This window comes from Catharus ustulatus, chromosome Z (genome assembly GCF_009819885.2).
Source record: "Catharus ustulatus isolate bCatUst1 chromosome Z, bCatUst1.pri.v2, whole genome shotgun sequence".
Lineage (NCBI taxonomy): Eukaryota > Metazoa > Chordata > Aves > Passeriformes > Turdidae > Catharus > Catharus ustulatus.
In genome coordinates, this window is record NC_046262.2 from 66,522,932 (window position 1) to 66,536,552 (window position 13,621).

Here is a 13,621-nt window from a genome sequence, read left to right on the forward strand (position 1 = left end):
GATCGCTCGCCCGCGCTCGCCGCGCAGGCCTCGGGCAGCCGGACCGGGCCGAGCCGAGCCGGGCCGACCCTTCCCCGCCCCGCGGCTGGGCGGAGGGAGCGCGCCCGCACCGCCCCCGCCCCGCCGCGCTCCCGCGGCAGCACTAACTCAAAGTTAAGAAAAAGCAGCAAAACACCCCGAACCCCCTCAGACCCGGCCAGAGGGGGACGGCGGCGGTGAGGTGGGAGCGAGTTTCTCGGGGTGAGTACGGCGGCGGGCGCCCGGCCGCAGGATGCCCGACCCACGGCGGGAGCAGGGCCGGGGCTGCGGGATGAGTAGAGCCTCGGGAGGGGAAGGGGCAGCTTTTCGGGGAGCAAGGAAACCCCTGGCTGGGATGCTGAGGCCAGAGAATTGCGGCGACACAGAACTGGAAGGAAAGGCGGCGGGGAGAGCTGGCAGGAAGTTTGAAAGGATTTGCAGGGAGCTGCTGCTCCCGCAGGGCAGCCTGGGGTGGTGATTTATGCTCCTTGCCTCAAGTCCTCAGGCCCTCCGCTCAGCCTGCGAGCGGTGGGAAAGCGTTGCAAGGTCATCCTTGCCCGTGGAGCCGGGGCGGGACAGAGCCTTGCCTGGCCCAGTGCAAATGCGCACCGCAGAGCTGGGCAGAAGTATTGCATGTTGGGCACTGCAGATGCGAAAATGAAGCCATGGCTCAGTGTGATACCCTAGGTCAGTAGGTGCAGCACACCCGTGCTGTGGGCAGCTCCCCCTCTAGAACCTAAAAATGTGATGATTACTACTACTTTTTTACCAGGACAGGGGTTAGGGAGGTATTCAGTGGATCATGAGAATCTTACTTTTTACCATGTACTGGCCTGGCAAGATACAGTGTTAAAAATACTGTCCAGCTCCAGGTGTGCCAACACAGCAGTGGGCAGAATTAATCTCCTTCCCCTCCTGGTGCCCCTTTTTGGCTGTACTGCAGGAGGCACAGAAGGTGCAGAGGCTTTATGGAAAATCCTGCCGGATCTGAGAAGTGCTTAACTGGCAGCCATGCACTTTCACACCCACACAGACCTTCAAAAGCAGCTGGCCTGTGCAGAGCAGAATTGCGCAGCAGGGTTTCATGTCAGCTTTTGCTAAAGAGGCCTTTTTGATGTTCGAGGGAAAGGGATGAACTCATGTGTCAGTGGGAGCAGAAAAAGGATAATTTTTTTCCTTTAGCTGTCAGCACCACTGTGATATTACTGCAGCAAGCTGTAGGTTTGGGACCCATCCCTCTTTGTCAGGGCTTTAGAACTTTGTGATTTGGATTAAGATGGGAGAAAGCTGGCAGGAAAACCAACATAAATTTCATAATCATATCTCTGAAAGAGAGGAGCTCTAAAATAGCAATTTATTAAACACTTTGTGCATATGTTTCTACTTTCTGAGGTTTCAGAACACCCACATTTTCAAACTTTACTTCTCTGTGTGGAGTGCTACAGTCTTATCTTTCTGTCATTCTTTGTTTTTTATTTTTCAAGATGTGGCTGGAATTTTATAATTTCTCCTGTTGCCAGAAGTTGGGAATTTTTGTATAAAAACATCCATCATGCAAGAAACAGTAGGGTTCTCTGAAAGCTAAAAAAAGCATTGGGGAAGGGAAAGTTGTTTGAAGAGAGGCAGACCAGCACAGGTAAGATTACAGTAATTTCATGATTACAAGCTGCACCGTTTTGACCAAAATTTTGCTCCCACACCGGAAATGCGGCTTACATTCAGGAGTGGCCAATATGTGAATAATTTTCTGACATTCCCAACCCCGGAAGTGCAAACCAAGTCTGTGCAAACTGCAAAGTCAAGCACCTGCCAGTAAAATCCGGCATTTACGCGGTTGTTACAAATTGGTTACTGTGTTGCACAGCGGGTGGAGCCACTCCCTGCAGGCAGCGCGGGGTGGGGGGAGAGGCGGGGGGCTCCCTCCTGCTGGCCCCGCGGCCCGGGGGGAGGCAGGGGGCTCCCGTCCCCACCTGCAGCCACGGGAGCAGGGGGACTCCTTCCTCTCCTGCCGCCACTACCGCGGGTGCCAGCAGGCTCCATCCCCACCTCCCACCACTGCCGCGGCTGCCGGCGGGCTCCGTGCCCCCCTGCCACCGTGGCGCAGTGCCAGGCCGGGGCGAGCGAGCCCAGCAGCGGCAGCGACCGGCCCTGAGCAACCCTGCTGAGTGGCAGCGCCGAGTGGGACTGCCTGGCCCAGCCCGGAGCCCTCACGGCCCGAGCCGAGCCAGTAAACCCCGCCCTGCCGCGATTCTGTTACTATTTGGCAACTTTGTTGCACGCGGGTCGTCTCTGCGAATGACAGAGCGGCTTATAATTGGGTGTGGCTTGTGTATGGACAAAGAAGGAAATGTTTGCCAACACCCGGCGATGTGGCTTATGGTCAGCGCGGCTTGTAATCGTGAAATTACTGTACTTGGAAAGAGGAACTTGTTAAATTTAACTGAGTTTACGTGTGGACAGGGTTTGTGTGTGTATTGTTTGGTTACTTTCTCTATGCATTGGACACAGACCATGTTCCATGGACATTCTTCATGCTTGTGAAGAGAAGTCCCAGAAGACTGAAGTGTAGTAAGACCAAGGCTGGATAGATGTGTGTCTTTTCCAGGTCCATTTTCAGAGATTGCCTAGGGAAGGAAAATCTTCCATTGCTTCCCTATTTGTGAGTCTGTTGAAAAGCAGCAGAGCTTAGCATCTGAAAATCATGAAAGCAGTGGCCTTCCTCACACTGTACTGAGCCAGTACCGTCAGCATTCCTTACACTGACTACAAGGATGTCCAGGATGACTACAGAGAGAGTAGGTACCTGGGGCTTTGTGAACAAGGGTGCTGTCTTGTGCAGGCTACTTTCTGGATACCTGGCTGAAAATGTGGCTCTGGCACCCACAGAAAGCCATAGGTGGACGTGAAACTAACCTCTGCGCTTTGAAGGACCTGTCTGTGATGATGTTCCTCTTTTTTTCAGCAGCTGTCACCATGAAGAGCAATAAAGACAAAGTGGGAAAGCCCAGCAGCAAAGAGTGAAGACTTTGGACAAGCTGATCTTCCTATTGCCTAGATGTAACTGCTCTGGTGGGCCTGGTAGTTCAGCATGATTAGGATGAGGAGGAAGATACTTTGGGCATCTTGCTTCTGCTTTGCAGCTGCCTTTTTCCTTGTGCTGACACTCCAGGTACAGGGGCAAGGGGGTGGGGTGTGTATACGACATTGCTGTCAAAGCAGGACACAGCTCTGTCAGATGAGAGAGGCGACTTTTCCATACTAGTCTGTACTTCACTGGGAGTTACTCTGTTAGCAGTGTTGGCCTTGTGGTGATAGCTGATCCTGGAAATGACATAACCCAGAGAATACCTTTCTTGTATACATCCTCAGCTCCTAGAGGAGTTTCTCAGGAGTGTTGCAACATAACCATGCCATGTTGCCTCTATCCAGCATTGCCTTCTCTTTTCATGTGGCTGAAATCATTAGGCTGGGGTACAAGCCTGGACCCATAGAAAACTTCATGGGTTTGTTAACAGCTTATTTTCAGTAGAAACCTGGCTACTGAAGGGCTGTTCTCTGTCCTGTGCATTTTCCAAGAATAATCAGAAGTTGTGTTGATAAGTCACACATGATGTGGCCATATCTCAGTACAGAAATGTATTTCCAGCCTTCTCCTTACAATTTCCGATTAAAGTTTTTGCTATTCTGACGTAAGATGATCTGATGTCTGCAGTCAGTGAAATACATCCAATTTGATTGAAAGGAACTTAACATACCAACTTAGTGCTTGATACTTAAATTCTGGCTTGCAAGCAGGTGTCCAGGCTAATGACAGAGACACGTTGTGATATGGATGTTTGTTTCCCTGAAGGTTATCACCGAACTGGGCAATTCAGAGAATAAGGTGTCAGTAATCTCCAGTTTACACAGCAGCCCATTAAAGCCTGGGGAGAGACATGCTTTTCAGTTTAAGAAGCAGGAACTCCACAGCAGCTTCAAGACAGAGTTTGATGTAAATCACTATCCTGTCCTGCTCTGGTGGTCTCCCCTCACTGGAGAGACAGGGAGATTCAGTCAGTGTGGAGAGGACGTTTGCTTCTTTACTATAAACAAGACCTACCAGCACAATCAGATGACAAGAGCATTTCTGTTCTACGGTAAGAATCTGTTTGTTTTTAAAGAAGTAGCTTTTCCTCCAACTCAGTTCTTTCCCTATAAAGATTAAATATTCTAGGTGGCAGTGACTTAGAACAGGAAATTTAGGCAGCTCATAGGGCTAAACTTTGCCTCGTGCTGAATACCATTACGAGTGCTCTGTAAAAGTACTCTGAAAAGTGACCATGCACATCTGTGGTATGACTGATGCCTTGTCTCATGCTGCTTTCCAGTCACATGTACTCCCTTTTCATTGAAGAAAAGACAATTTCATGTCATTTCCAAGGCATTTAAAGACAGTCTGAGATCAAGCCAACTTTTTCCAGTCTTTGGCTTGTCACCCCTAGCAGAGGTTCTGCAAGGCCTTTGTTGCACTTGTTACAAGTCTTTTGTCTAAAAATAATGTGCTCTCTGGTAACACTGCAACTCCCTTGCCTCATGTGCCAAGAAATTGCTAGCAGACTCTAAATGGAAACTAGTGAAAGAAACTTACTGATTCCATACAGGGAGCAGCAGCTAGTGTAACCTTCTGAGCTGCTCTGACTCTGCCAGAGACTTGCCATTACATACACTGTGAGTCTACAAAGCATGAAAGATGCATCATTTAAAAGTAGGCATTACTTCATCAACTTTGTTCTTTTTTCCCACACAGTTATTTTTGAAAGAAAACCTGAGTTTTACGTGGAAAACTGAATTCAAATGCTTTTCTCTGACTGGTGTGTTCAGATCTTTGGTGTTTGGTCTGGAAATAAACTAAATCAGGATACTGAATCTCATTTGCTCAATCTGAATACGGGTGAACTAAATACAGGAAAGGAGGGCCTTAAGCTTGATTGTTAGCAGTGAAAAAAAACTTCTCATCACTAATCTTTTTAGATCTCCAAGTAGGTCAGCTTTGTCAGATAATATAGTGGTTAAGCATGAAAGCAAAGGAATAACAGCAAAGGAATGAGAAGCTGACCCAATTAAAGACAAAGAAGCTGGATTGCATCACAGGAAAGCTGTAAAGTCTGATGGTTTTGGTCTCTGGTAGTAATTTCATTTGTCTTTATCAGCATTAGAAGGATTGTTACTTTTCATTTTTAGCAGGCTTCAGGACATAGTTTGCTCTCATATTTTTAAAAATTTATACCAGAAATAAGACTCTCCCTGTTTTTGTTTTTTTTTTTCTATTTCTAGTGGTGCTGGCAATGAAACTTGTAAAGACAAGTGTCAAAATATGCAAAATTGTTACTTATTTTTAAACCACAGTAAATGATCTCACAAGGCTGAAACAGAGAGAGGGAGAGCTTTTCTCTCTTTCTCTCCCTCTCTCCCTGCTGCCATGAGGCCGTGAGCTGTGAGTCTGCAAAAAGGTGTATTTTACTTTTACAGATTTTCCCTCTAGAGAGCCTACTGAGTGAAAACTTGAATATCTGAATTTCCATGCTAACGCTGGATCAGAGCACAGTGTCACCTTCCAAAGAAAATGCAATATTTTCCCCAGTATGTGGTCAATAAGCTGGTCAAGAGAAGAATGATCCAAAGATAAAGAAAAGTACTGTGCAAAAATACAGGGTGTAGATCTTTTCCAGCACAACTGCTTTGTTAGGAACACCAGTTTTTCTGCAACTTGTCCCAGCTCACTGTCCTGGCCTGGGGAGCCCCTCAGTGTAGGTGATAACTTTGTCAAGTGTCACCACCTTCTGTTTCAAAATGAGATGTGGCATCCCCTTGCTAGACTTTGTCTCTGCTTTTGAGAGGGAGCTCCAACTCCACCTTTTTCAGTGTAACATAATTCATAGAGTGTAGTATTTAGCATGAGCTGCCAATATTACTGAGTCAGCATGAGCTGGATCTGTCAGAGCCTCAGGGGTGTTGTTTCTAAGAGAGGAGGATGTCCAGCTGTTCTGTACTGGAGCACTGAGTCCTTGGAGTATGACTTCTGAATGAAAACTGTCTTCTAAAATGCATAATTTCTCCTAACAACATATATCTTTCTCTTCTGCATATCTAAGATTTCCAAATTAACACTTAGGAAGTGAGATTGCCCATAATTCTAGTCTTGTGGTGCTTTTTTTAATTCAATCATATACTTCTTTATTTCCTTCATCTCATGGGGTAGGGAGCATGCTGATGCTATCTTGCCTTTAATCCTCTTTGTCTTCTTGCTGGACTGAGATTGATTAAGTGTTGTATTAAATTCAGTCTTTCTGATGTGCTCTGTTCTGTACTGTGGGCCTCTTATTTCAAGAAAGACATTGGGGTGCTAGAGCATGTCTGGAGAGGGGCATCAAAGCTGGTGAAAGGTCTGGAGAAGAAGTCCGATGAGGAGCAGCTGAGGGAGCTGGGGTTGTTCAGCCTGGAGAAAAGGAGGCTCAGGGGTGACCTTACCACTGTCTACAACTCCCTGACAAGCTGATGTAGCCAGGTGAGGGTTGGCACTTTCTCTCAGGCAACCAGTGGCAGGATGAGAGGACAAAACCTCAAGCTGGACCAGGGAAGGTTCTGGTTGGACATCAGGAGAAATTTTTTCATGGAAGGGGTTGTTAAACATTGGAATGGATTGCCCAGGGTGATAATAGAGTCACTATCCCAGGGGTTGTTCAAGAAACAACTGGTCATGGTATTAAGTGCCATGGTCTAGTTGACAAAGTGGTGCTTGGTCAAAGGTTGGACTTATGATCTTGGAAGTCTTTTCCAACCTAAAGGATTCTGAGACTGTGATTTTATAGTGCATTTTTCCTTAAGTTTCTCTTTGCCTGACTTCACTGTCTCCTAGTTTGGTAAGTTTTATGTGTTCCTTTTTGTCTTTCACTCATTCTTGCCTCTGTTTCCACCCCCTTTTCCCTGCAATACTGCCTGAAAGAGGGAGCACCCTTGTATGAGACCGAGCTTCAGTGCTGTGATTTCGATCCACAGCATTTCATTATTGTAGGTATGCACTGTTACTTCTCATCTTGGCATCCCTTAGAACAACTTTTTTTCAAAGCCAGATAGACTTTATGAATTTCTCCATGAAAATTTGATTCACTTTCAGTTTTCATCATCTTCTGTCACAAAATAACACATCAAAAACAAGATAACACATCAAAAACAGAAGAAGGAAATAGCGTTTTTCATTGGGTGGCACAACCTTTCGTCTTTGTAGTGCTAAGGACTTAGGACCTGAGTAGAAGACAGAAGGTTGATGTTTAGTGGCCTTAAAAAAACCCCACCTGATGCTCCTGAAGGATCTTGCTGTATAGGAGGTTTTTGCATTACTGACAGCTAACTTCCATCTCTGCTGCAGTAATGAAGTCTCATTTTAGTTTTATAAGGTCGTCCTTGGAGTCCTTTTGGCAGGCTCATACAGCTGCAAGGACCACTGGGCATTTTTAAAAATCTTTGTATCGTAGTTTTTATATCAGTATTCTGTGTAAGACTTCTGCTAGCATCCCCTTCTTTTTGCTATCAGTAGTTTGAGGTCAGGAGAAGTATGGAGAGTGAAAAGTTATAAATGTGAGTGAGATGATGTTATGACCCACCTCTGAGGGATGGTAACTGAGGTTCCTGTTATTAGATCCCTTGGGTGAACTAGACTGAAACAACTCTGTATGACTGGTGTGTATGTATCAGCCAGATTTATTTTGAAACAATTTAATTGCAGTGGAAAGGAGGTATGTGGCTCTTCTGATTATTTTATATAAAAGTATAAAAATCTCATGAACAAAATGTGTAAGGAAAAGAAAGAGAGAAAGAGGAGGAAGAGGAAAAATACCACCTCTGATGGATCCAGTGATGATTCTTGATTATTGCAATTTTCATGTCTATGATAGGAGTAATGGTTGCAGTCTTCATTCGTTAGGGGTAGGGGGCTGCAAAACAAAGAATGTGCTGGGTTATGTACATTTAAATTGGCATGGGAACATCTAGATCCCTTTGCAGGGTGGGAATGTTTTGTGTCTGATACAACAGTACGGGGCATTTGCAGTCTTCTGATGGAGAGCTCCTGGTAAGAGTTTTTGGTTGCTTTGTGGTTGGTTGTGGTCCACAGCTTTCTGTAGAGATATGACCACTGTTTGACCCTGCTTCTTGTGACTGTGCATCTCTGTCTTACGGTGAAAGAGGGAAGTTGGCATGGAGAGAGCATTATCCTGCCTCTGCTGCTTATGGGCCATCCTCCTTAGTTGTTTTGAACACAGCTTGTTTAAGACGTCATATTCCCAATTGTCCTAGATGCAATCAACCATGGAGTTTGCTACACAAAGGTTAGGTTGCCACAGATGGTAGTTTTTCCAAAGATAAGAATTTGTGATGTTTTCTAAACTAGCTCTTCAGTGTTAGTTTCAGTTTTTGAGCCTCTCTTGCTAGACAATATAGGTTGAAAGTTTTGTATGTTCAGTACCTTTACTTAAGTAGAAAACAGGTACGGTTCTAAGACAGTGAGGAAGTACCTTGACAAAAGTGGGGCAAGTTTGCATTTAATCTGCAGTAAGGCTGGTTGTAAGGGTGTACTGCAGTAGTAGTGAAGGGAGAGCAAGGGTTGCATTAGTGAGCTGGTACTTTCAACTTACAGACCAGCCTTTGAGAAGTCATCTAGGCTTGTCCTAAGGCTTCTACCACAGTTTCCCTAATTTCTTCAGTTGACTGTTTTAGAGTTTAGACATGATTCTTTTTCAACTATTGGCATTGCTTTGAGGAGCTGTCTTCTGCCAGAAGCTACTTTTATGTATTTGGTAAATTGCTGTGATACATCACCTCTTAATTTTCTCTTTGAAAAGTTAACAGTTTGGCTTCCTAAGTCTCCACAGTACAGTGTCTTTTCAAGACTTGAAGTAATTCTTTTTTTTTTCTCCTTAATCCTGCTCAGGATTTCAGCATCCTTTTGGTTGTTTTATTACTAGAACCTAATTGAGTTCTGCAGTAACAATTTTCCTCACATCACAGAGGAGATACCATCTGCTTCCCTGTTTAGAGAACCAGGGAATTATTAACCATCTTACTAGTCTCATTTCAGTGCATTAAAATATGAAATTCCCCGTGATCCTGTGAAATGAGAAGCCTTTAAACTAATGTGACATGAAAGGAAACTACTTCTAATATTAACTACTGATCCCACTTTTCTGGACTCTTTTGCTGTGAAATTCAGTTTTGTCTGTCCTTATGCTCTTGTGCCTTTGCATTAATTATGTTCTTTGAAGTAACTGCCTTACAGTGTCAGAAATGTGATGGTTGTAGTGCTGATACTAAAATAAAACTAGACTTCTGTGTCATTCTAGTTAGTGTCACATGACAGATAAGAGCAGGATGAACACTCTTTGCTTTTGTCTAGGTACTGACTTCAGTATAGACAGTTTACCTCTCCCTCGTAAAGAATATCATGACTGGGCCCTTTTCCATGAAGAGTCACCAAAAAACAACTACAAACTCTTCCACGAAGCAGCCATCACTTTGTTCAACCACACTGCGACATTTAGCCGCCACTCTCACCTGCCACTCACCACTCAGTACCTTGAGGGTGTAGAGGTCCTGAAGTCATTGAGGTTCATGATCCCAGTGCAGATGAAAAACAGCATGAGGAAAAGGCTTGCACCGCTTGTGTACGTGCAGTCTGACTGCAACCCCCCTTCTGACCGGGACAGCTATGTGCGTGAGCTGATGTGCCACATTGAAGTAGACTCATATGGGGAGTGTTTACATAATAGAGACCTTCCTCAGCATCTCAGAAATTCTGCTGCCATGGATGATGGAAACTTTTTAAAAATACTGGCACAGTACAAGTTCATTCTTGCTTTTGAAAATGCTGTTTGTGAAGATTACATCACAGAAAAACTCTGGCGGCCACTGAAGTTGGGAGTGGTGCCAGTGTACTTTGGGTCTCCCAGCGTTGTAGACTGGCTCCCTAGTAACAAGAGTGCAATCCTGGTATCCAGTTTTTCACATCCTCGGGATCTGGCCCACTATATCAAAACACTGGATACAAATGATGAAGAATATGAGTCCTACCTACAATGGAAGCTGAAAGGGGACATTTCCAACCCAAGACTGCTTAGAGCAATGAAGGAACGCAAGTGGGGAGTGCAAGATATCACCCAGGACAATTACATTGACACCTTTGAGTGCATGGTTTGTAACAGAGTGTGGGAAAACATCAGACGGAAGGAAAAGGTATGTGTGAATTTGTGTTTGTGTCTCAGAGAGGCTTTAAAATGGCACTAGGGTCAGGTTTGTCCCAGGAAGTTTGGTTACCAGATTTCTAGCTAGCTGACAACCATACTATTCCAGTGCCATTGAGTTGTGCATTGTCATGTAAACAGGTGCTGGCAGAAGGTGCAGGTGCACAACCAGAACTTACATTCCTCTTAGTGCTGCAGAGCAGTGTGTGAGCACATGACATTGACCACTGAGCTGGTGGTCATTTTTGGCCAAGGGCTTGAGTTGTTCAGAGAGGAGATGTTTTTCATGTTGCACAAATAGCCTAACACATTGACCTTCTTCAGATGACCTGGAACATTTGGAAAGAGGTTGCCCAGAAAGTTTGTGCTCTGTCCTTGGAAGTGTTTTAAGACTGAACTCAATTTTGCCCAAGGCTGTTAGATATGATTACGCCTGTTTTGGAATAGGAACTGGAGATCCCTGTCTTCTGATCTGTCTTGAACACTCTATGACTGTCAATTTCTATATGTATATGTGGGTACATTCAAACCTGTAGTGACAACATGCCATTGTCTGCAGCCACATTTGTTGATTAAACACTGAAACAATTTTTAAGCCAGGTTGTGTGTGAGAAACCGTATTTTAGCAGATCACCATCTGAGCAATACATTAAATGGTCAACCAGTAGAAGGGAGATGGAGAAAACTTAGGAAGTTAAGGTGAGCTGAAGTGATGAGAATTACAAACTGTTAAGCATTACACTTAACCAGACTTTGCTGTTTGAGACCAGTGCAAATCTGGACATTCGTCCTCCCTTTGAGTTAGGAATTCAGCCATGGAAAGGTAGAGAATAGATAGATACAGATATTCCTCCCCTGTGCTTTTGTGGCTCTCTAGTCAATAAAATTATGAAGACCAGTTTACTTTGCTGGCCAGATTAGTGGCTTTTTTTCTTCCTTTAGAAAAATAATTAGTTAGTGTGTGCATATTTAAGATGAAAACAGAATATAATGATGAAAATATAACTCCTTGCCTTGTAATTTCATTTTGTGTGGGCTGGTGCTGCTCATTTGTAGCCAAACCTTATCTGAGACTCAGCATAACTCATCAGCATGAGTGATTTTGTCCCAGACACTTAGGGGAGACCTTCCACAGAGACATGGGTAGAGCCTGCAATGGAAAGGAAAGTATAACTGACATGATTTCAGAGATTACTAATGGTGTAGCACTTCTCTGTTTGCCTGGGTCTCTGAATAACCCCTTTTATTTGTCTTCATTGCCAGGGATGGCTGCCCCAGAGGTGGGAGGCTCAGGTTAATCATCTGAGCTGCCCCAAACCAGAGGCATTCTGGTTCTCATCCTCAAACCCTGGCCGGATTTCTCTCCAAAAGATGTGGATACCAAGCTTTGAGCAATCCAAGAAAGAAGCCTTGGCACTGAGACACCTGGTGGAAAGAAACAAGAATTTTACAACTGAAGAATTTTGGATGCTTGTATTCAAAGAATAAACACAATGGACCTGTAAAACAGAGTGACCTCCTCAGAGGAGTTCTGTGGAATTTTCTTTTACAGATGACCTTATCACTTAGTTTTAGTAACCATGGGAAGTAGACCTGTGAGACTGAATTTAGTATGTTAGTGCTCAAGGGGCACTAAGAAATGCTGAACAGTAAAATCATTCTGCTAGGTAATATATGCACATATATATGCATATATTTCTATTTAGAATGATTTATATTAATTGTCATTTGTTCAAATGTTTGAACATTAAGACCCTGGTTGTCAGAATTCATAAAGCCCAGATTTAAGCACACAGCTAATTACCCAGAAGCAGATGGCTCTTCCTCCGTCTTTAGATACATACCTGCCTGGTCTCAAGACCCTGTTTTCCCCAGTCCAGGACCCTCCTTTGCTATATTGATAGCCACAAGGTGCAGAGCAGCTGTCACCATTCCACAGGTACAGCTTTTGTGCTGCTTTGGAGGTAGACTAAAACTTGGGACTGTGTCCCTAGCGAGCTGTTTATTATCAAATTTCCTGGCATCAGCAAATTTAAGCAGCGACTTGGCGGGCTTTGTGTCCTGACACTGAGTGCCAATGTAACGTGCATTAGTGTTTGGCATGAGGTAGCACCATCTGTTAGTGTCCGGGGACAGATTGAATGAAAAACGTGCTGGCTCAGATTTACCCACCATCTTTTGCTAAAAATAAGCAGAGCGTATGAGTATCTCTATTCCCCAGAAATAGGGTTGGCTTCAATCTGATTTACCTTCTTGTCTTTCTGATGATGTATTTGTATTCTGATGATAGTATTTGTATCTTGTATAAACATGAAATTATATGGTTAAAAGAGCAGGGATAATACAGAACCCATTGGTGCTGAAGTCTTCAGTAGGCCCAAGGAGAAGTAGGCAGCCTTCCTGTTTTAACACACAAAACTTCAAATTACTTAATCTGACAAAGAATAAAACTTTATCTTAGTCCTCACTTGCCAAAAGACACACCTTTGCCTGGTATTTAGTTTGCAGTTTTCTTCCCAAATTCTTTTAACCTCAATCTGTAGAGGAGTTAGCTTTCACAATTCTGTGAAAAGGATCTGCAAAATGGCAGTAAGTGTATGGAGCCATTCAGATGAGTGACACTCATTCATACACATGCCCACGTATGATGACACAGGCAAATGGAATTACTAATCCAGGGTTCTTCACCTTGCTGGAAAGGCATTTTTTCACCTGTGTGATAATTTCCATGGAATTGTTCCTTGCACAGGCTATTTTTAAAATTTCTGTCAAACACCTGGCTGTTTTATGAAGGGGTAGCCAAATAGTGGTGGTGGAGAAGGATGTGAATAGCATTTACACCAAGAAATTCAGCTGTAAAATTTACTTCCTGTTTTTACTTTTTCCCTGGGGAAAAGTTTCCTCATCAGAAATTTCCTCAACAAATAGCAGGGGAATTTTTGATTATTTTTAAATATTTCAAAGTAAAGATGAGTTTTGTGACCATGAACAACAGAGTACTGGTTATTAGTATTTGATTAAACAAAATATTCCCACTGAAATTTCTCACCACTAATGTTCTGCTGGTGACACACAGCATGTGTTGGGCATATCTGAAACACTTAGCCGGTGGTGTGCAGTGCAAATGATGACTAGGCTCCACAAATGAGGGTCTTCAGGAAAGTGACATTAACACTGGACTTACAGGCTTCCCTAGCTAGACCAGGACTGAAAGCTGGATATAAACCCCAAAACATTTGCAAAGGAAACTGCTGAATGCCCACCTGTTGCCATGGATCTCTGTTTCACGTCCCAGAATGATAAAGAAACATGAAGGACTAACTACTTTTTGT

At 44.0% G+C, this 13,621-nt stretch overlaps 1 protein-coding gene across 2 annotated transcripts; it reads left to right on the forward strand.

Moving 5' to 3' along the window:
* On the forward strand, positions 1 to 12,770 carry FUT10 (fucosyltransferase 10). 2 transcript variants are annotated; one of them, XM_033084729.2, is made up of 5 exons: positions 1 to 240; positions 2,984 to 3,187; positions 3,869 to 4,154; positions 9,446 to 10,281; positions 11,553 to 12,770. In XM_033084729.2, exons 2-5 carry the CDS (start codon positions 3,107 to 3,109, stop codon positions 11,775 to 11,777), a joined length of 1,428 nt encoding a protein of 475 aa, XP_032940620.1. In that variant the 5' UTR covers positions 1 to 240; positions 2,984 to 3,106; the 3' UTR covers positions 11,778 to 12,770. The 2 variants fall into 2 exon arrangements, with proteins under 2 accessions (XP_032940620.1, XP_032940621.1); XM_033084730.2 differs by having other exon boundaries at positions 101 to 240; positions 2,981 to 3,187.
* Positions 12,771 to 13,621: the final 851 nt, after the last annotated feature.

Bases quoted from the DNA above. Each gene is read 5' to 3' on its own strand.
- FUT10 (XM_033084729.2), top strand. From the start codon at position 3,107: ATGATTAGGATGAGGAGGAAGATACTTTGGGCATCTTGCTTCTGCTTT. The intron at 4,155-9,445 runs GTAAGAATCTGT...GCTTTTGTCTAG, and splicing joins AAGAGCATTTCTGTTCTACG to GTACTGACTTCAGTATAGAC. The intron at 10,282-11,552 runs GTATGTGTGAAT...CTTCATTGCCAG, and splicing joins ACATCAGACGGAAGGAAAAG to GGATGGCTGCCCCAGAGGTG.